At 44.6% G+C, this 21,634-nt stretch overlaps 3 protein-coding genes across 7 annotated transcripts in view; 1 reads left to right on the forward strand and 2 right to left on the reverse strand.

Annotated features, from left to right (window-relative positions):
* DNAL1 (dynein axonemal light chain 1) overlaps window positions 1-7,330 on the forward strand; it is a 51,430-nt gene extending 44,100 nt beyond the window's left edge. The window contains exons 7-8 of the mRNA XM_010588731.3: window positions 211-351; window positions 2,399-7,330. Coding sequence (XP_010587033.1) covers window positions 211-351; window positions 2,399-2,439 — 182 coding nt within the window. The 3' untranslated portion in view covers window positions 2,440-7,330. The remainder of the gene's footprint in view (window positions 1-210; window positions 352-2,398) is intronic.
* Window positions 7,331-9,176: 1,846 nt separating this feature from the next.
* PNMA1 (PNMA family member 1) lies at window positions 9,177-11,749 on the reverse strand. Its single transcript, XM_010588732.3, has one exon. The coding sequence runs from the start codon at window positions 11,012-11,014 to the stop codon at window positions 9,953-9,955; it is 1,062 nt and encodes a 353-aa protein (XP_010587034.1). The 5' UTR covers window positions 11,015-11,749; the 3' UTR covers window positions 9,177-9,952.
* Window positions 11,750-12,465: 716 nt separating this feature from the next.
* The window catches only part of MIDEAS (mitotic deacetylase associated SANT domain protein), a 72,202-nt gene continuing 63,033 nt past the window's right edge, over window positions 12,466-21,634 (reverse strand). For 3 of the 5 annotated variants that reach the window (XM_010588734.3, XM_064292723.1, XM_010588733.3), the window contains exons 10-13: window positions 19,524-19,673; window positions 18,285-18,497; window positions 16,578-16,774; window positions 12,466-16,220 (exon numbers count right to left, since the gene is read on the reverse strand). In XM_010588734.3, the coding sequence (XP_010587036.2) occupies window positions 15,986-16,220; window positions 16,578-16,774; window positions 18,285-18,497; window positions 19,524-19,673 (795 nt within the window). In that variant the 3' untranslated portion in view covers window positions 12,466-15,985. The other 2 variants (XM_010588735.3, XM_023546352.2) reach the window with 2 other exon arrangements.

A 21,634-nucleotide genomic window follows, 5' to 3' on the forward strand; every position in this document is an offset into this window, starting at 1 on the left:
AGATTTAGGTCTTCTTTTTTCCTTCCTTTCCATAATGTCTTCAGAGAATAACTTCTCTGGTATGACTTCTGTAACTTCCTTCATAATCTCAAGCAACAGATTGTCCTGAATAACCACAAACTGAGGATTAGTGATGTTGGAATTCAGTCCCCCAAATTGTAACAGTAAAACTTGCCATTTTCATATAGAATATATTCTTTGTACTTGTAGCTGAATTTCTGAAGCTGGCAGAACTGCCATGCCTGGAGGACCTGGTGTTTGTAGGCAATCCCTTGGAAGAGAAACACTCTGCTGAGGGGAACTGGATTGATGAGGCAACCAAGAGAGTACCCAAACTGAAGAAGCTGGATGGTGAGTGACTCTGAGCACCGGGCTAGAACCAGCTTGGAAATGTTTTTTTAAGGATAAGAATTGAGTTTGTGGCATGGAGTGACGAAAAGAAACAAAGCTGAAGAAAATGATAGATTATCTCCACTTTCCAAGGCCATTTCTGTCCACATTAGATTTAATGGTCCAGGTTTGGGTCAGGGTGAGAGAACTCCTAGGCACAGGATCATCCCAAGACCAAAAACTTATAAGAAAGCTGGGCTTACTCAGAAGTCACGAAGTATTATTTTTGCAAAATAACTAGACATAAATGGTTAAGTGGTTGCTTATTCACAGTTGGGTGAAAATTGTAGTGTTCTCCTTTGCGTTCTTGCACTCTCTCTTTCCGAATTTTAGTTTCTCAGTACCTAAGATCAGTGTCAATGCCAATAGATGTTCCTGATTGACTGGATTCATGTCACAGCTCCACCATTTAATAGTATTTGTGCCCTCGTGCTAGTTAGTTAATCTCAATAAACCTTGTTCTTTTGTAATCTAAAAACTGAGAATAATGGTACCATTATCAATCATTTCATGTTAAACAGTGAACAGTGCTTAGCACAAAATAAGTATTCAACAAATTTTGTTATAATCATTTTAGTAGATTTTAATATCAATCCACAAACTCAGGTATACAAGAGTTATTTCAATATAAATCCATCTTATTTTGACTCTGAATACCACCACACCCCCAAATCCAATTCAGCCAGGCTGTTAAGAAATTTAATCTATTATTCTCAAGGTCCCCTGGCATTATGCAGCCATTCTAGGGGCAAGTCATGAGGACAGGTTCCACAGTTACCACTGAGATACCTATTGTCCCCATCCCAAGAACTCCCTGCTATTTCCATGCTACTCCAAAACAAAAAAAACCAGACCCATTGCTGTCGAGTCAATTCCAACTCATAGTGACCCTAAGAGTATTCCTGGGTTATGAAAATGCTTTTTTGAGAATTAGATCCTTGGTGCCTACAGGATTATCTCTCTAGATGAAAACCCACAGTCATTCCTCCTTGGATCTTGCCTCCTCCCAGTGGTGCTATCAGGAAGCAGGGCCAAAATTTCTACTGTTCAGGACCCACTGGACCTCCTTCTCTTTTGCTCACTCTTTCTAGTCTGGGAAGAATTCTCCTTCCCCTCCTTCTGCACATTGTTCTGTATTATCTCACAAACTATATCTTCTGCAGAAACATCCCCTAAGACTTGCTGACTTTTGTGCACTTTGTATGTATGTTGTATTTTAATAAAATTTCACGCTCACTGCCATAAAGAACATAAGTTTACATCACAGAGGAAAAGGGATTGGACTTGGTTCTTGAATGAGGAGAGGATTTGGATGGGAGGAGAATTGGGGAGGGCATTCCAAAATGGAAGAACTTTGTTAACCAGGAGTCCAGAGGTAGGAGCGTGCAGCATGAGTTTGGGAGACAGCTAGCTGATAGTTCAGCAGGAGTAGAGGATGAATGACTGCAGCGTTGAAACTGGATAGTTGGCTGGAGTCAAATCATGGATAGGCTTTAAAATGCTAGAGGTGGAAACGGGTGGTTCTTGGCCCAGCTAGAGTCTGCGGATGTGTTTTGTTTTCTCTGCAGTAGTTTTTCTTTAAAAAAGTTTGTCCTTGGTGTTGAATAATTGGGGAAGTTCACATAAAAATTAGATTTCTAGCGGCACTGGGATTGTATATTTTATTATGGAAAATGATGAATATTTCTTTGTATTTAACATGCAAACAAAGTTTTTAATGTGTACAGGGCTTACTTTATTTTTCTGCCTGACATCTCAGGCATTTTTATGAGTAATCCTGCATTTGGGGAGCTGAACAGTGATAAGTGTTTACGTTAATCCATTTGAAAATTCCCCCGAGAGTTGTTTTGTAGAATTTCAAATTAAAGAGATTATTTTATGAAATTACTTTTATTATGGCACACTTCACAGCGTCTCAGAGCGCCTCTGGTGAACGGGAAAATATTTTCATTTAGAATTTTAACAACCTGTTGAGAATGGCCAGAAATAATTTTCTTTTTCATTTTAGGTACCCCAGTAATTAAAGAGGATGAGGAAGAAGAAAACTAACACCACGTTTTCTGCTTTGTGTTAATTTATTTAAATGTCGTAAGAACAAAAGACAAGTTTTGTATAATGGTCTATGTTAAAGACTATGGGTCAAAAGGTTCTTAAGAAGATAAAACAAATCTCTTATTCTCATTTTTTTTCTCTTAACCTGTTCAGTGTGTCTCCCTCAAAATAATAACACCAACTTTATATATTCTAGTCTCCTTTTAGAAACTACAAATTTTCAATTTCTGTCTTCAGTCCCAGTTATGTACTGTGTGGCCCTATCTGTTGAAACCTTTGTAGACCAGTCATTTTATAACAGCGGAACAATCGTGGTTCTTGATTCAGATTTTAGAGAAGGCATTTTAAAGGATGTACTATTTAACTTTTGCCTTTGTAAACCATCTTTCCTGATGGTCCATCTCCCTACTGTATGACTCAGAAGCACAAGCATGTCATGCTTTTGGTTCAGAAGGCAGCATGGTGATAGGAAGAGCTTCTCTTAAAAATACAGCAGCAGCCCTAGACCCAGGATCCAAAATCCAATTTGAAAAGTTATGGTCAAAAAATGAAAAATTAATATCTTGGAGGCCTTATAGCCCATGTTAGTATTTACTCTTTGTTTTTCCAAAAATGTGTGGATCATCAACTGGAATTTAGGTTGTGTTCACATGTGTGGCCACTTGAGTCACTGTGCACAGTCAGACATTTTGTGATTCAGGTCAGTGGTTAAAATGACTATCATCATCATTCCTTTTACCAGTAATGTGGTCATGTTACTCATGTGGACCTGGCCTTAGGCACTTTTTTTTTTTTGGTTTGTACTTCGTTATGTTTAAGGAATAGCTATGTTTGAATTCCTAACCTAAATGTGGCCCAGGTATATATGTCAAAATTTGCTCTAATAGCTTTGGTGGCCCTCTTTGTTAGGGGAAGTGATTTTATGGTTATAGAGGTATGGAACTTAAAGATGAGATCTGGTACCTTTCAAGAAATGAAAGTTAATATTTCAAAATATATTTTTTGAGAAGCTCTAGGTTAAGCAGCTCTTTAATTGTATTATGTAAGTGGTTGTGGAGAGAAGAGAGAAGTTTCATTATGGGATTCCAGGCAAATGGCAGTATTTTTGAGGATTGCTTCCTGTGTGAAGCATTAGGTTTTTAACTTCCAGATTGCTAAGTGATGGTCAGAGGCAGAGCTTAGAATTTATCAGGTAAGAAAGAAATTTTGTGGTATTTATCTTTCTGGAAAACACATTGTAGTCAGTAACCAAATGAAGTCCATAGCAGGCTATGACTGAATCACTAATAGATTGCAGAAAAGAAGCCAGGGGCCCTTTGCCAAATTGTGCCTAAAGTCCCTCAGCCAGAGACTATTGATTCTTGTTTCCCCATCTACACTGTTAAAAAGGGGAGAGTCACTTCTAAAAAAAGTGTGTGTATAAGTAGTCTTGGGTTTTAGAAGTTTTCAGCCATCATTTAAGTAGGAATTACTTGATTTCTCCAAGAGTCACTCTGATCAAAAGGGACCACTGCTTTGACAATCAATTCTCAGTACAAACAACAGTAAGAATTATTCCAACACCTTTTTAGTTTCCTTTTAGCTCTTCCTTACAACCTGATACGAAGTAAATCTTTACTCTCCTCTGACTGGCTTATACAATCAAAGATTTTGGGCGTTCTATTGTGAACCATAAGGTAATGAGCCTTCGTTCCCATTGGTGTTTAAGGCCGGGAGGCTGAGAGGGAAAATGAGCTTCTTAGGGTTTGTACTTCATCCAGGAGTCAAGCTTGAAGCCATATTGCTATGAATGGGTGTATTTTCTAAAAGTTATCCTGGAAGTGGATATGCGAGGGAAAGGGTGATTTCATACTGAATTTATTTGTAAAATGACTTTTGGTATTTGGTTTTTCTGAATTCGGTAATGTAGGAACTAATTTTCTCTTCTCATTATTTCTTAATGTCTTTTAATCACTGGTAGTTGTCAGAAATATAAGGTACTTTTCTGTGTCCATTTCACAAAAAATTCAAATTCAGTTCCACTAAACAAATATTTGAATGCCTTCTACGCATCCTTTTCGTGGAATTAAAGCCAGAATCCACGTCCTTAGAAAATGGAAGGGAGGGTATATGAAGAATTCAGGATATTCTCCCAAATTGTCCCTCCAATCATCCTCTACTGCTGTAAATTTAACTGATATTAAATGCCTTGGCTTTTGCCTCTTGGATTAGGTATTTGACCAGCTAGGAGTGGGTTCTCTCTGTGCTCCTGGTTTAATGCATTATGCTATTTTAGTGCATCATTTAAATCTCTTACTTCTAGTAAATGATGATAGAACTCTGGAATCAGTTCAGCATTTTAATATTTCACAGGAAATTTGACTTTAGCTCTTCTATGTTCCCTAACTCTAAGCCTATGGCCATATTACCTGCCAGGTCTTGAAAGGTTTTTATGTTTTCTGTGGATAAGAATTTGTTTCTTTAAATCACGGTTTTTCAACCTTGGTGCTACTGACATTTTGGGCTTTGTTGTGGGTGGCTGTCCTGTGTTTTGTAGGATGTTTAGTAGCATCTCTGGCCTCTACCCACTAGATGTCAGTAGCACCCTCCCCCCAATTGTGACAATCAAAAATGTCTTCAGACATGTCCATCTGTCCGCCAGGAGCAGGGATAGGGTGACCAGATTCACTCCTGGTTGAGAAGCAGTGCTTTTGTACTTTACACCAACACTGCTTTTGTTCAGAGCCCATTCGTTTTCACTGTGAGTTATGGTAAAAGAAGGTGATGTGTTTAATAATGATGGATGGAAGGAAATGGCCACTGGTGTTTCCCTTTTTTGTATTGCTCATTTTCATAATTTTCGCAGATCATTAGAAACTCAGGGTTGGAAGGTTCAACTTATTTTTTTCAGCAGGTCTCAACTTTTCATTTCTTAGCATTCTTGCTTATCTTAGGACAGTGATCATTCACCTACCTCTCTCTCAATAGCGAAAGAATCCAACTTTATGATAGATTTTGCTTTGTCTCTAACATTTTCAGTGTGCTTTGAAAAATGGATCATCGTTCTTTTAAGTCTCACTAACTGTTCAGTAATGCACAGAATTCTGCAGACTGTAGCAGTCATTAAATACATGAATATACTGTGTAAAATTTGGTAATCATGTATGAAAAGTAGCTGGTGTAGACATTGATTTTGGGTGTGATCATAATAACTCCTGGTCAGTAACTTGGTGTGGTTACTACATTGATTCCACAAATAGAGGTGTTATAAAACACTTCAATATGGTTTCTGTGTGGAAAGAGAATTTTTGACTTGAGCAGATTCTTATTCTGATACCTTTTACCAGTGGTCTGAAGCAAAATAAGGAGAAATGAATCTTGACTGTTGATTTATTCTCAGAATTGGTGATGTGTAGAATTGAAGGTAGTAACTCTATGACCCAGAATCTTCCATCTGGGTTGTTCTTAGGACTGCATAGAAAAGTGTAGGCCCAGAAAGTTTGGCTTTAATCTTTCGCCAAAAAAAAATTTGAGCATTTGAGCATTAGTTAGCATGTCAGACCAGCAGTTCACTAGGACCTGTATACGTTGTAAGCGTTGGTAAAGGTAGAAAACCACTCAACTGCAAATTATCCTTTACCAGAAATGTATTTCTTTGGCACACTTTTTTTTTATTTGGGCTGCTTAATGTGCCTGTAAATAATGCAATATAAAAAAAAGATTCAGTGTAGCAGAGTTGGTGCTTCTGACACAGCTAGCTTGACTATATTCCTTTATTTTCACTCTAGCGTATGTTTCATTGGGTTTGGTGTTTTTGTTGTTGTAGAACCGTAAAATAGGTGCAATAGAAAAATTATGTTTAAAATCACTGAACTTTTAGAAATCTCATATCTATATATCTATTCTCACCTTTTTATAAATCAGTGACTGAGAAGGAAGAAAACTGAAGGAAGAAATAGGCTTAGTCTTACCTTTTTCTGATCTAAGATAAATTGAGTAAAGCTTCTCACTTGACACTTACTTGGAATAGTTATAACTGGATTCTAATTAGTTTCCCGTATTGGGCAGGTTAGAGAAGAACCAGCCAATCAAATTATGGTCCAGCAAATGTAAAAAAGGGGTGAGGGTGGGTAAACTATTTTTCAGTAGATTTGCACTTTAAAATTATGAACTGGTTGTTGGCAGAAAGTATTCCCAAAGGGCAGATGGGTAAATACCTAGCCTGCACGTGGATGTTAGAGAGACAAATCTCACCCATGCTGTTCTAAGCCCACATGAGCAGTAGCTGTCTGTTGGCCTAATCAGAGCCGGGATTTCCCTATTTCCCTACTTGGTGCCATCTTAAGACCATGTCTAGTCAGAATAGAAACTTTTGAGTTATCTTCCCCACATCTATATTTAAAAAAAAACTTGGATGTTGGCTAGATTAAGTTGTGGCTAACGTTATGTGAAAAAAAAAATTTTTTTTTTTTCAATGTTATGTGGGTGGAAGCTCTTTGCTTCTTTGATCAGCAGGGTGCATGCCTCTGAAGTGCTATTGCCTAGAGGGATAAATTCATCAAAAAGACCAGTGAGTTGGCAGCCAAAGAGAGTAAACATATAGCCAGCTACTTCTCCCAGGTTGTCAGTTATGATCACAAGCGTCATTCCAGAATCTTTGGCTTTTAGAATCAACTCCCATCTGAAGAACGTTTTAACATCTATTAATACTTTGGTAATAATCTTTTATACACAGGAATTTTGTAGCATGACTTTATGACTAAACTTTTTGTGTGTTAAATTATTTAGAAATTTTGAGTTTCTGAATGTTATTTTGTGAGACTTGTTTTAAAATGGTAATAAATTGTTATTTTATAAAAAAAAATGGATCTTTTTTGATTCATGACCATTTTTAGTTTTAGCTAATGTCAACAACTATAATTCTAAAGAAATTCAGCCTTTGGGTAGCATTCCACACAGCTTGTATATGTGTGTGTGAGAGACTGACTCATTTCTTTATGCTAATTATTTTCCAGTAGTTCACTTCCAGTAATAGTCTCCTCTCTCTAGTGTAAGTGCGTCCCAAGAGCTTCCTCCCAATGGGCACCATTTCAAATTATTGTACTCCTGGAAAGAGCACTTCCAGGGACGGCAAGTTACTACTGTACCTGACCATTCCTAGTTCTCTCCTCATCTCCAGAAATGCACAAGGTAAAGGTTAGGCCCTTGAATTGTGGTCTCCTGGAATAACCTGATCTTGGCCAGCCCCTTTTTAGATACACAAAAAATAGAGAGAAGCAAGCAATATTAGTAGCATTACATATTTTGCCTGCACGTATTCCATGGTATCAGTGAAAAGTAATTTTGGCCACACAGTAGGACTACAGTGCACATTCTCCTTCTTAATCCACAGTTCTTTGGTTATGATGATACATTTCTTGCTGCTGCCCTCCCTTAAAAAGGAGATTCTCCCAGCCTTTGAAGAGAAACATTCTGTTGTCTACATATTAAATATTTATGTGTATGTACATAGATACATACAATTATTATATATAATAAAGCCAGAATCCTAGGTGCTGATCCTCCCCCCTAGGATGCAGACAACTCTGCAGCTACAAAAAGAAGGTATAACCCTATGTATAGACATGGAAGGATACCTATAACACAGGTGAAAAAATTAGGACCTCCTATTTGTTTTTAAGAATATGCATGTATGTGTGTGGAGCATGTGTGGAGCAGACGTATGTGCTTATATATGGTGGCTGGTTGGTATGTGTATGGTGGGGGTTGAAGCTGTGCATATTTACGGTGAGGGGTGGGAGTGTAGGGTGGGGGCGGAGCACTGTGTAGCAGCGTATATGTGCGGTACACGTGCTGCATAGGACCATCTGGTGGGAGGAGGGAATGTGTTTATGAGGGAGTCTTGAGGGGGAGGTGAGTCAGTGTGTGAGGATGGGAGGTGGGAAGAATGTGTGCACACAAGTGGAGGGGGAAGGTATGTACATCTGGGATGGGTGGGGATACACAAGTGTTTGTAGGGGGTCCTGAGGATATAAATATGGGGGGGAGGTGAGTATGTGAAGTGTTTGTAGAGGGAGGAGAGTGTGACAAGGAGGTACATACATGACACAGCACGTGAGGACATGAGTGAGTACTGAGAAATCTGTTAGAACACTAATATTAGCTTTTATATATAAATTTTGTACTTTATGTGAATCTGCCGTAATTTAAAAACCTTGCTATTAGGAAAAAAACCCACTGTATTCTTAGCCTCATGTAATCACTTCTGGATTTGGAAAGGATCTCAAAAAGTCACGATCTCTACAGCCAAATAAACATGTTTTCAAGTCATATTTTCCTTTTTAAGCTCTTGATATAAAATGGCTGCTGTATAATTCCAAGAGTCATTTTACATAAGTATATAATGAGTCATAGTTACTTCTTCAATGAAACAAAAATGTTTAGCTGAAGAGATTTAAAAAGGGATAAAAAGGATTGCCAGATAACCTCCCTAAGGCTCATTTCAGAATTTCCTAATATTTTGTAAGTTACTATTTTACTTAACATGTCTATTTTACCTTCTAATATTTGCCTTGAAGAAAACACGTAAAAACTGAATGCATTAAATTACAATTTAAACCCATAATATGATACAAAGTTTAAAAAGATAGATAGAAATGAGGTTTGATTTTTTTAATGACACGTGGAATGTCCTAAGAAAACAGGATACAGAGCTTACACGGGAAATTCTTATACAAGAAAACTAGAAGACAATAGAATTTTTAAAATATTTTTATTAGTATACATCTATTTGATAGCTTCAAATTTAGAACACTTAGGATTAGCATGACCAAGGAGACCTACTATTGGATAAGGATCTGAAATGGATAACTGTAACAGGTTCGTATCAACCTCCGCATGCGATTTCTGTATCTTGTACAGTGAAAAACTGATTTACACAGCACTATCGAATTACAGTATTTTTCTAATACTCCATGTTGCAGTCTCAGAATACTTTTCAGTTAAACTGATTCAGATGAGAAATAGGAAAATTTGTGTTTTGAAGTTGAATAAATATCTAGCAAATTCATTTCTTTCCATTAAATCAGGAACGATTTACAGTAAACAAAAACTATCCACGGTATCAGTTAACACTAACAGTTTTCACACTTTTACTGAGCATGTTCCTATGAACCAGGCCCTGCACTAAACTTCTGAACATGCAATTTCTCATGTAATTACCTCAATGGCAAGTGTCACAGGTTCACTTGTTTTTCACAACTGACGATGGTGGCACGATGACAGCTTACACTGAGCTCATGTGTCCAAGCCTTTACATGGCATCTCAGCCAGCAGGACGCTAGGGTACTGTTGCAGCTCCCGGTGTTCGCTTGCACGATTTTACGAATATTACACAAATAAGTAGGCCTGACTTCCCCCCCAAGAAACAGAACATGGCTAAGTCTTACTAATCTGAGACACACCTGTACGACACAGACAACGGAACAGCTGTGATCTAGGTCTGCCCTAAAGCCCCTCCGCTTCCCGAGGCTCAGAAGTGCCCTTCCAGGCCTAACTGCAGGAGGGCGGCCTCGGCCTCCTCCTCCTCCTCCTTGGCCTCCTCCTCGCGGATCTGCACCAGCAACTGGAAGAGGTTCGGGGCCGGCCCCTCCGCAGCCCCGGTCAGCCACAGCTGCCTCCGGATGGCCCCGCTGTGGTTGGCCCCCGCAATGACCTGCTCCAGGCGGGCCTGGTTCACGTTATCTTTATCTATGGCCCCCTTCTCCACCACCTTCTGCAGCAGAGGCTCCAGACGGATGACATAAGCAGATAACTTTTCTCCCGGGTTCTGGTAAGTGTTCAGAAACCTGACCTGGGCATCCCGGGAGCTCTCGACGCTCCCAAACACCTGCTCCAGCGCCTTCAGACACTCGGCGGAGGTTATCGCAGGGTTGTTGGTCTTGAGGATGCGAATGACATCGGCGGCGGGGCCTCTGAGGCTCTCCACCAACCGCCGCCTCTTTTCTAGATCGGACACCTGCCACTCCTCCATGACCTCATTAGTGTGCTCCAGCCAGTGATCAAAGGCCTCCTCCCCAGGGCCCGGGATGTCCCTCCCCGAGAACAGCGTCAGCTTCTTGTACCATATGGACTCGACAAGAGGCTGGATAACATTATCCAAAATATAGTTAAGCATCTCTGCTGGCATTTCTGGGCCTGGAGCCGGAGCGGGGTTCTGAAACCCAAGGACTCGGGCGACATCTTGCACTGTCCACCCCTCTCTTGCCAGGAAGAGGTGCAACCTTTCTAAAAATTCAGCATCGGATGTCGGGGGCTTAAAGACCACTTTCCAGACCCCTCCCTTGCCCGGCATCTCCCTGGGTATGTTGGCGTAATCGACAGCGCCAGTGAGCTCTAACAAGGCTGCTTTCGCATTCTCTTCCCTCCAGAACATTCTCCCAAGCACTCGATAGGGCACCTGGGGCATCGCAGCCCGGAGGGTATCTTCGATTTCAGCCTCGTCACAGTTCACTGGGATCCCCCAGACCAGCAGGGCTCTCTGGGAGTTCACATCCATCCCCCTGCACCAGTCTTCCAACAGGGTCATCGCCATCTTCCCACCTATCAAATGGGGCCGGCTCCACAAGTACCGGTTCGATGGTGGCTCACTCTGCAATAGGGCTACGAACGATACCAGAGCCTCCCCCCCAAAAAGCCCGAGGGAGGCAAGCTTCACGCAGTCACAATTAAGAAACGACACCAGAGTCCTGCTTTCGCCCTTCCTCCCTGCCCCCCAAAGTACTCCCCCTAAGTTGGTCTGCGCGTCCTTGGAGCGAGGCCTCGGGATGCTCAGTCACGCGGCCGCCGCCATCTTGCGTCTCCGGTCGGGGTCCGCGGCCGAGGTCCGTCGCCTACAGACAGGGGGCGAGTCGCAGCACAGACGAGGAGCCGCCGGGCGGGAGACGATGCCGGGGTGCAGTCTTGGGGCGCGGTCGCCTCGGTCCGCACCCGGGAGCTAGCTGCTGCTCCGGGAGTCGACTGGGCGTCCGCGGTCGGAGCGCGGCCTTCAGACCGGGGAGGAGCGGCTGTTTGGCAGACGAGGACTCTGACGCCCCCGGAGGAAGAGGCTGTCCCAAAGTTGTGGAGGCGGCAGCGGCCGATCAGCCCGCGAGGTCAGCCCGCGAGCGGCTACTTCGCGGGCCCGACGACCCCCTCTCGGCGGCAAGGACAACCGAGGGCCGAGGATCGAGGCCCGAAGGCGGAGGCTATACGGACAGGGCAAGCTGGAGAGGAAGAGCGGCCGGAGGGCAGCGCGCGGGCTGCAGCTGTCTCTGGCGGAGCGCAGCAGCCGGCGCGTCCTCCCCGCCGCGAGCCGAGCGTTACTGCCGCAGAGGGCGGGGCCAAGCCTGACAGGCGGCTTCCAGCCCGCCCCGCCCCGCCCCTGCCCTCCGTAGCCATGGCAACGGTGTCCCAGGCGACGCGAAATTCGCGCGCTTTGGCGGCGGGCGGCGTTGAGCAGTTGCCATGGGGCCGGCGAGGGGCTCCTGGCACTGATCTCTCGGATGGTGTATTTCTTTTTTCATATATATATTTTTTTATAATGAAAGAATACTGCTAAAAGAGTCTAATTCTGGAGTGGATCTAAGATACTGGTGGAAATGCATCCGTCATGGCCGACTTGTCTACTCAGGTAGCTCATTCCACCGGTCTATGCTGCGTAGAGAACGCTCACCTCAGCACCCTCTCTCTGCACCTCCGTGGTTCAGCCCATTGAAATTGTAATGTGGGAAGTGTGCCATTTATGGTTTTTGAGACGTTGAGTTTAGACTTTGTCCTGTCTAAAATATCGTAAAAGACATTATTTCTACTCAGTCATCTTTGTAGGAAGGCAAACACTAGTATGATATTTCCCCTCTCCTGGCTCCTGGACAATGGGCTGATAAAAATTGAATCCTTACGGTTAAAAAATGTCCAGTGTAATCCCTCGTAAACAAAACAAGGCCTACTGACGTCAATCCCAGATGGTGAAAATCCCCCCAAAAGAACACAACATTCAACTCTGAATTTTTAAAACCTTATTTAATAAAAGGTTTAAAGATACAGAGGGAACATTCAAAAGTAAATAAGTTACATAGGTACATTACAATCACATCAGCAAGATTTTCTTTAGTGTATTAATTTTTTTATAAAAAGCACACAAAAAATAAAATCTTCAGTCTCGTCTATCACAACTGTACAGCAAAAGAGGTAATATTTCTATATATATGTACACTATTTTAATATGTAACAGTCTTTTTAAAAAAGGGTGCCACAGGCAGCAAACACACAAAAGGCAGTGTCTGATCATTTTTCTCAAAATAAAAGGAATATACTTATTTATATGCTATTAAAATATTTGTACAATAATTACAGACTGTCAAGGCTGTTCCTGTGCTCTGTCCCCTCCAACAAGGCCTTCAACTTTAGAGACAAATGAGGAAAAGGTGAAACAGCTGCAAATTGTTAGAGGCAAATATTAACACAGAAAAATGTGGGGAGGACATAGAATTGTTTTATAAAAATATGTATTACTTCCTGTAAACCTAAGGAGTTAGGTTTGCCAGTCTGGTAATAAATACCGACCCAGAAAAGTAAGTCCCAGTGAAAATATATTTAAACAGCTGAGGCTTAAGGATGTGTTGTATTCCTCCTTCATCTTAACATCTGGCACATGAGAAGAAAGAGTTTAGGTCACTGAGGCAGTTAAATATAGACGATCCCTTTAGACATAAGCAGCGCACAACCTCTGTGCCAGGGGAGGCCCTCACTTAGCACAGCAGGAGGTGGGGCAGCAGAAGGGGCAGGTATGTACCTTAGCTGTGAGGGAGGCTGCTGAAGGCATGGAGAACGGTGCGGACAGCACTGTCTCCCTGGGTGGGTAAGAGACCTCAGAAATGGTCTGGAACACAGGCACTAGGTCAGTTTCACGCCCTTAGCTGACTGCAGATGGACCCTGGGAAATGGATGTGATGAGACAGTGTGAGAAGGAGGACATAAAGCTGGAGGTGTTTGTCATTTAACTTCCTAAAGCAAAGAGCTCTGAATAAAAGAAGAAAAAGAGGAACCTAATGCATTCACAGGGAGAAAGCACCATTAAGGATATACTTATGCCAGCTTCTATGGCTGCACCTACCTTATTGGCAGGTCACTCCACGATTGCATCTGCCCTCTGAACAGTTTAATTTTTCACATTACATTCTAGATATAAATCCATCCTGGAGCATGAACCCTCCTAAAATGCGGTGTCTGGTGGGGTAGGCTGCTGGAGGATTAATACAGACAGGTACCATCTTAATTTTTCCCACCTACATTCACCTGGTCTGGTCTCCATAAGCTTAGGAGAAAAGAATCACTTTCTTATTAAAAAAGATTTCCAAGTACTAGAAGCCACCACTGAACAGAAGGGTCTCACGTGCCTGAAGGAGGTTTCTGCTACCACATGTCCATAAAGGGGCCTGAAACAAAATACAGTTTAAGTAGAAAAAACCTTGGGAAACATAAGGAGCACTTTGGGGCGAAGCTTTGAAGGCACTCATATTACACAAATGATTTAAAAGAGAGCCTAAATTTGCTACTCTCCTGCTTCTAGATGGTATACCAGATCTTTGCAATCTCTGGACACTGAGTTTGTAGAAGTCCATGGAGAAAACAAGTAGGAAGTTGGAAATCAGGGTAGTTGTCCAGGAGTCTGGGGGGAGAATAATTTTGTTACTCCTATAGTTGGGGTCCTGCGGAACAACATTAATGCATAAATGAATACTGAAAACTACCTGATAGTGCATAGTTTAAAAACAAAACTCCCTCCCCACTCCTAGTTACCAACATGACGGCTTGAAGCTCTCCTGGGAGGACCAGCAGAAAGAATACTTTTCGGCTCCTTCCTAACACGTTGATTTGTTAGAACTTCTTTTTCACAACTAAAGTTGAGTAACAAGATCAAAAAAATAACTCATCCCTCCTATGGGGCTGGCAAGGGAAGGGGCCTCCAGAGCCTTTCAGCCCTCTCACTTCAGTGACTCCTTGCCAAATTCAGCTTCTTACAGCAGAATCCAGACCTGATAAACTCAACCAGAATTCTGGCCACCTGCCAATCTCCTCAGGCAACTTCAAAGTACAGCCAGGGAAGAGGTAGCAGAGGAGAACTGCCTTTGATCTCCCCTGCTCCTGCTAGTCTCTCCTGCTTGGGTGACACCCTCCACTCTACCCTGTCTCAGTCCTGCTATCATTCCTATTGGCAAGAGCTTTCAGAGCAAAGAGGTGGGGGACCTTAGGGCCTTAGCGAGCGGGGTGCCAAGAAGGTGCCTTGTTTTGGGATAAATGCACTTGGGCCTCTGGAAAGCAGGAGGCCCCTGGTCCCTGAGAGGATGTTAAAAATTAAATATTAAGAATAAATAAATAGCTCCCAAATCACACGAGTCAAGGAATGAAGGCTCCTTTCCAATCTAGTTTGGAGACCTCCCCCTCCCAGGGAAGGATGCAGAAATCTCCAGCGTGCAGGGCTGGGGGCTGGGCTGTGGGTACCAGCACTGGAGGTGGGGGCAGGCAGCTGCTGACAGAGGCAGGCGAGGCGCTGTGCCCACCCAGGTGGAGCAGGCTGGGCTGCTGGGGATCCTCCCTCCTGGCCTCTCCAGAACTGCCTCTAAGCTAAGCCCCCTAAGCAGCTTCCAGAGCCCAAGGTATTTGGCAAAGAGGTGCAAAGCAGGAAGAGCCAGGCTTATCAGAAGATCCCTCAGACCTAAGGCTGCACACAGCCCTGCAGCTTCCAGCCTCTGCAGTTCCCCTCCCTCCAGAAGGCTGAGAGCTCAGACAGCACTCGGGCCCCTCCCCCCAGCAGGGCTGCTAGCAAGCAGCAAAGGGATAAGTACCTGTCCTCGATCTCTCTCCCATGAGGCATCCTGGTGGCCTCCCTGCAAGGAGGAGGTGGCCTCTCTGAGGACAGGGTCCCTGGAGCAGCTAAGACCTGGATGTTGCTGTGCAGGGGGCAGTCACAGGTGCCAGGCCGAGCCCTCTCTCAGAGACCCTTTTTCCAGGGTTTGGGGCAAGGCCTGGCAGCTTTTGAGGTCCACTGGGGAGGGGAAGTAATGGCTGGATGGGGTGAGCTTGTGCTTGGCTCCCCATGGCCACTTCCTAGAGACCAAGTGGGGGACGAGGAGGCAAAGAGGAAGGAAAGAGGCAGCAGAGGTCAGAGTGTGAGAGGCAGCGGTGGCAGCAGCTAGAGCCCCTTCCAAGGGGCATCCTGAACCCCAGCAGGGACTTCCACGAAAGCATGAGAACAACTTAAGACAGGCCGAATGCAAAGAGAACTGGATTCTGCTGCCCGTTAACACTGCTCCTGGGGCCTTTATAAATAAAAGAGCTGTTTATTTTACTGTGTGATTTTTTCTTTTTTTCCAGAGAAAAAAGTCCACGTGATTCTCTCCTCACACCCTCTTGAGGTTCCAAGGCATTTCCTGGTCTTTCTGCAAGCTGGTGCAGGGAGGGGCAGGGGAGCCCCGGGAGAGGGGGGCCAGCCCCTCGCTCTCCTGGCTGAACCCTCCAGGTCTTCTCAGCCCTCCTCTCCAGCCCCACTCTCCTCCTTCAGGGCCTGCTGGTGCAGGGAGCTCTCTTCTTGCAGAGCCTGCTGGTGGGGGGAGGCCGTGGCAGCAGGAGCAGCAGCAGCGGCGGCGGCGGCGGCGGCGGCAGCAGCCTCTCTCTCCTTCTGTTTCAGAGCTGCGGCCTTCTTCTCCTGCTCTGCGTGGCTCTTCATGTGGGCGCTGCGGCTCTTCACCTTGTAAAACACCCTGTAGCCGGGCAGGAGGGAGCTCAAGTAAGATGTCTGGGCCACCCACTCCCCAAGGGCCCCTAGATTACCCTGTGTGTGAGGGAGAGAGATGGGGGCTCCCATGGAGCCGTCCTGACTTGCTCCGAGTCAGTGGCACACCCTCACAGGCATTGACTCAGGGATGGTTCCTGATTCAGTGCCATCACCCTTCACTTCTAAAAGCTGCCAAATGATATCATTCCCCTAGAAACCCACTAAGCCAATGAGAAAACAAGATGAAATCTCTTACTTCTCCTCACAAGCCCAGCTTCTGCCCTGCCTCCACCTGCTAGCCAACCTGCTAGGTAGCCAGTGGAGACAGAGCCTGCCATCTTACCTGCCACATTTTTTACAAGGGAAAGTGTTCTCTTGATTCTGGGTCTTATTAAATGTCTCTGTTTTTTTCCTCTTCTCCGAAAAAGGTAGTGCCCTCCGTGACTTCCCTGCCCCCTCCCTTGGCTTCTCTGAGGCCGGGCCACCAGCAGATCCAGGGGCATTGGACTCGTGGCTTCGGAGGATGAGAATGTCATTGGCCTGGAAAGAATCAAATAAGGATAGTTGAGTGATTTTAGGAAAGAGGATCCAGACTTCTGGAGTCTCAGGGAACAGAGGGTCACACACTCCTGCTAAATGGTCATCTAGCGTCTGCTTGAATCCATCCTTCAGTGACAAGGAACTTGCTGCCTTCTGGACATCCCATTCTGTCCTTGGCCAGCTCTGTCAGTAGAAAGAGCTGACTTAGAAAGCTGTCAGTACAGTAGTTCAATGGGATGGCCCCAGATGCTATAGGACCTCTCAAGTCTGACAGGGGATTTTGGTGTCGCAATTAATGAAGCACGTGTTCATATTTTCAGTCATTTAGTCCATTCATGCCTTCACTTCACAAATGAAGTTCAGGTCTGTGTGATGTGGCAGGTGCTAGAGATATAGAGGTGACAGACAGAAGTCCCTGCCCACAGAGAGCTCACAGGTAAGTAGAAGAGACTACCTTCAGGCAGCCAGCTCACAATAACACAGCATAAGAAACGCTGAACAGAGGGGAAGAGCAGGTGCCACAAGAGCGCAGCAGAGGGCACCTGGCTCAGACCTGGTGGAGGAGGTGGTGCTCAGGGCACGGCATGCAGACCATGGGCCTGGGGTTGGGGAAGCCCCAGATGGCCATTAGAAGTGTAAGTACGTGCACCGTGCTGACTCATAGGAATGTGTCCACAGAGCAAAGCTCTTGGGGCAGAAACACGGCCAAGGCCCAGAAGGGAGCAAATAGCTGTGTGTTTGTAGTTTATGGGGGGTTTTCGGTAAGCATATGTACACAACACAAAAAACAAAAAAACAGATTCTCATAGTAGTTTCCCAACAAGGAACAGCTCTGGTAGGTAGGTCTTACTTCCTGACCTGTGATGTGATGGACGGCACACTGCACTAGGAGTCAGAGGATCTGGAGTGTGACCTCAAGCAAGTCCCTTAGCGTTTCTGAACCCAAATTTTCTCTATCTGCAAAAGGGGATTAATACTTCACGAGGTTATTGTGAGGGATTAATGAGATAAAGGACATGCATGAGGCACCATGTTTGTTATTCCTATTGCTTCAGTTCAGTTTCAGACATTCTCCTCCAGGACGAAGCTCTGTTTGTGGGAGCCCCATCTGAAACACAACTCATGAATGCTTCCCCAATCTCCTACACACCTTCTGGGTTTTCACAAAGCCTTTTTCCTCTGAATCTCAGATACAGAAGCAGTATAATGGAAAAAATTAATAGGCTCTGAAGTCAGGCTGCCTATTAGCTGTATGCTAACCCAGTAAAAACCCTAGCTGTGTTATTTTAGGCCTCAATTTTCTCTTCTGTAAAATGGGAATAATAATAGTACCTACCACATGGGATTGTTATGAGGATTAAATGAGTTAATAGCATAAGAAGCTCAGTACATCTGTTGCTATTTTGATGATGATGGTCATCATGACCTGCTCTGCCCTTCCTCCCATATCCCCAGGCCCAGCTCCAGCTGTCCTCCTAGGCCTGGGCTTCCTGCGTGGAGTCACACTTACCGACTCATTGGCCTGTAGTGTATGTGTGGCTTTGACGGCCGCAGCCCGTCGACTCCGCTCTCGCCCCTCTTCCTGTTCCCCCTTCTCCTGGATCACTGGCACCTCCTCTTCCCCCTCCTTCCTGGTCTCCTTCACCTCCCTCTTGGGCTCCAACCTCTCTTCACTTGGGGACTCTCTTCTGGGAGGAGGAACCCTTGGGAACTTCTGGGAAGTCTATGGGGGGACAAGAAGAAGGGCAGTGAGTCTAGAGCTCAGGCACACTGTCATACTGCACACAGGTTCAGACCCAGCCAGGTGCTCACTAGCCCTGCTTGCCTGGCCTAGCCCAGTGTAGCCTCCTGTGCAACGCAGGCCACAGCTATCCAGTGCTAGTCTACCCGGGATAGAAAAGGGAGGCTTGAGCCTGGGAGCCCTCAGGATGAGACTGAGCACTTGAGATAGAGCCAAGGACAGAGAAGGAGCATGCCAGTCTCCCACAAACAGGCCACTCTCCTCCTGGACACTCTAAGAGCCAGGTCTTTGGACAGGGTGGCCTGGTGAAGTCCGGGGGGTGCCTTGAGCTCTCATTCCAAACTATCTTTGTAACACTTTCTCTACCTCAATCCCCTTCCCATCTTTTACATTTCTCTAGACTTGATAATCTTTCTCCTTACAAAGAGAAGTCAGGCCTCAGTCTCTGAGCCGTGGCAGGTAATAGTAACCAGCTAGAATTTAATAACACTGTTTGGTTTTCATATAAATTCTTAACAGTACCTTCCATTTATGGTAAGCAATATTGGCTTTTCTAGTTATGATTGTGAAATAAAGTTTCCCTTTTATTTGAGTAAAAATAAGTTGATTTAAAGAGAAATAGTAAATATCACAAGTGGTTTGTGGATAAAACAAAATGGTGATAGTGATATGTGATAGGACACAGATGTAGCAAAATTCATAAAGGTGTTGGCTGAAGTTTAGGAAACTGTTGGAGGTCTGCTATGAGGAGACAGTAAGTCGATGTGGATGCAAATACTGGAGAAATTCGCCAATGTTCCACATCAACACAACATATTATTACCATGGCATTGGTAGTACAGAGACGGGGACCCAAAGGTCCAGGGCCAGCACTGGAGACACCATCTCCTTGGGGCTGTTAGGGGGCCTAGCTTCCGTCTTCTGCCCTCCATGAACGAGGCTCCCAGCTCAGCCTTGGCCCCAGACCCAGCCCAGGCACCAGGCAGCTGAGACCAGGAAGGGAGTCACCTTAATATCCACTTCAACATCTTCTTGGGCTGACTTCTCGTCACTCGTATCCACATCCCCGAAGGTTAGAGTCCCATTGCGACCGATTTTCACCTGTTTCTTGTAGGTGTAGTAGAACTCCACGCACTGGGCCACAGTCTTGGTCTGGATCTAGTTTGAAGCCAAAACTGTGGTCAGAGCCCCCTGGCTCGGCTTACCTACCTCAGGATACTCCACTCTTCCTGTCCCTGCATGTCCCCCTTAGCTTCAGGCCAAAAGATAAACCCAGTGTGTCTCAGGAAACATGAGCATTTTAATTTCTGCTCCATAACAAGTCACCGACAAGACCATTAATTAACTGACCAATGCTTCAGCGCTATTGAAAGAAAAAAGCTATAAAGAACAATGCTGGAACCATTGGGAAAACTTGAATATGGATTGCATATAAGATAATATTATCGTTATTAGTTTAAATTTCTTGGGTGTGATAATGGTACTGCGGTTTTGTAGGAGAATATTCTTGTTCTAAGAAGATATATAATGAAGTCTTTAGGGTCAAGCGTCATAATGTCTGGGAGTTACTTTTAATGATTAGCCAAAAAAAGAGAGAGAATAGTATGTACGTGTAGGGTTAAATTGGTATGTAAGTAAGGGTTAAATTGATGTCCATTGTACCATTCTTTCAATTTTCTGTAAGTTTGAAATTTTTCAAAATAAAAAGGGAAAAAGTTTGGGCACCATCCATATTCAAAGCCAGCCCCAACCTGGCAAAACAGACCCCTTCATCAACCCAGGTGAATAATTTCATTGCTTTCCAGAGAGTAGTGGTTGACAAGTGAAAATAGAGAAATGTTAAGCTGTCCTTTGTGGGGTAGGAATGGAAGGGAAACTAACAAGAAATCCCTGGAAAACCTGAAGAGGAAGATAGGAGACCCAAGTCTTGCTCCTAACTCTGCCACTAAATGGCTGTGTGACCTTAAGCAAGTCATTCACCTTTCTAATTTCGGTTTCTGCACATGTAAATAGTGAGTAGGGTGGCACTAGATGATCTCCAAGGACCTTCCAAGCTCTGAAATCCTATCCCTTCCATTTCACAAATCCAGTAGGCCAGTGGGTTTAGTTTTGGACTACTTTCCTACACACAGAGACTGTTTTCTCTAACACCTTCCCTCCCCCACAAGGCTCTTAGTCTGCTGGACTGCCCTCAAGAGGTCAGTGAGGGTTGTCTGTGTCTGAGGAGAAAACAGACATGTTTCATATTACAGGAATGGCCAAGCCACAAATTCATTAATCAGATCTTGGCTACACTTTTACTATCAATTCTCTGTGATCATTTGTTTGACCAATGGTCTGTACTTTTCACTAAAGCATTAGGGGATCCTCAGTGAATTTCACAGGCATGTACTTTCTGGCCATATTGCCCAATCAAGGAACAGAGTGTTACTGAAACACAGCAAATAGGGGCTCATAACAGGACCCGTGTAGGGGAATTAATTCATTAGCACTTTGTCCAGTCCCTGGGGCCCTCCCTGACACAATCTACAATTCCAGGAGGAGAGAGCCCATTCTTGAAAGCCCTTCTCCCTCAGTGGTCCACGCGATTCCTTCTCTACATAGATAGAGGGCTGGAAAGATACGATTCCCTTGGATTGGAAAAGCACTTTATGCTCCTAAAGAGTATGGGGAGAGGTGAGAAATGACCTCCTCTATGTAATCAGAGGAGACATGGAAGGAACTCTTAGCTCCAAGAGGAAGTGGGCAGAGGTCCCCCAGGTCAGTTACACAGACACTTGCTGGCTCTCAGTTTCATTCACCCTAGGGTGACCTCCCCTCCCCACGTGTTGATTGTGGCCTTTGACATGTTCCAGCCCTTTTGGGAATGACTCACTTCGGCCTCACCACCTTCCTTCCTGGCCCTCCCTGCCTATTTTAAGTTGGATGCCACTGGGTCTGATGCCCACTTGGGCCTCCCTCTGGATCTGAGATTGCAGAGAAAGGCCCCATCTCCCTAAAGTGGGAGGAAGGAGCTTAGAACCAATGCAGGGAAAGTCTGCTTTTTAAAAAGAGGGCTTGGTAAATGACTGCAGGGCCCACACTGGTAGAGAGAACCCCAAGGTCCCCTCACTTGTCCC

Source organism: Loxodonta africana, chromosome 10 (assembly GCF_030014295.1).
Source record: "Loxodonta africana isolate mLoxAfr1 chromosome 10, mLoxAfr1.hap2, whole genome shotgun sequence".
Lineage (NCBI taxonomy): Eukaryota > Metazoa > Chordata > Mammalia > Proboscidea > Elephantidae > Loxodonta > Loxodonta africana.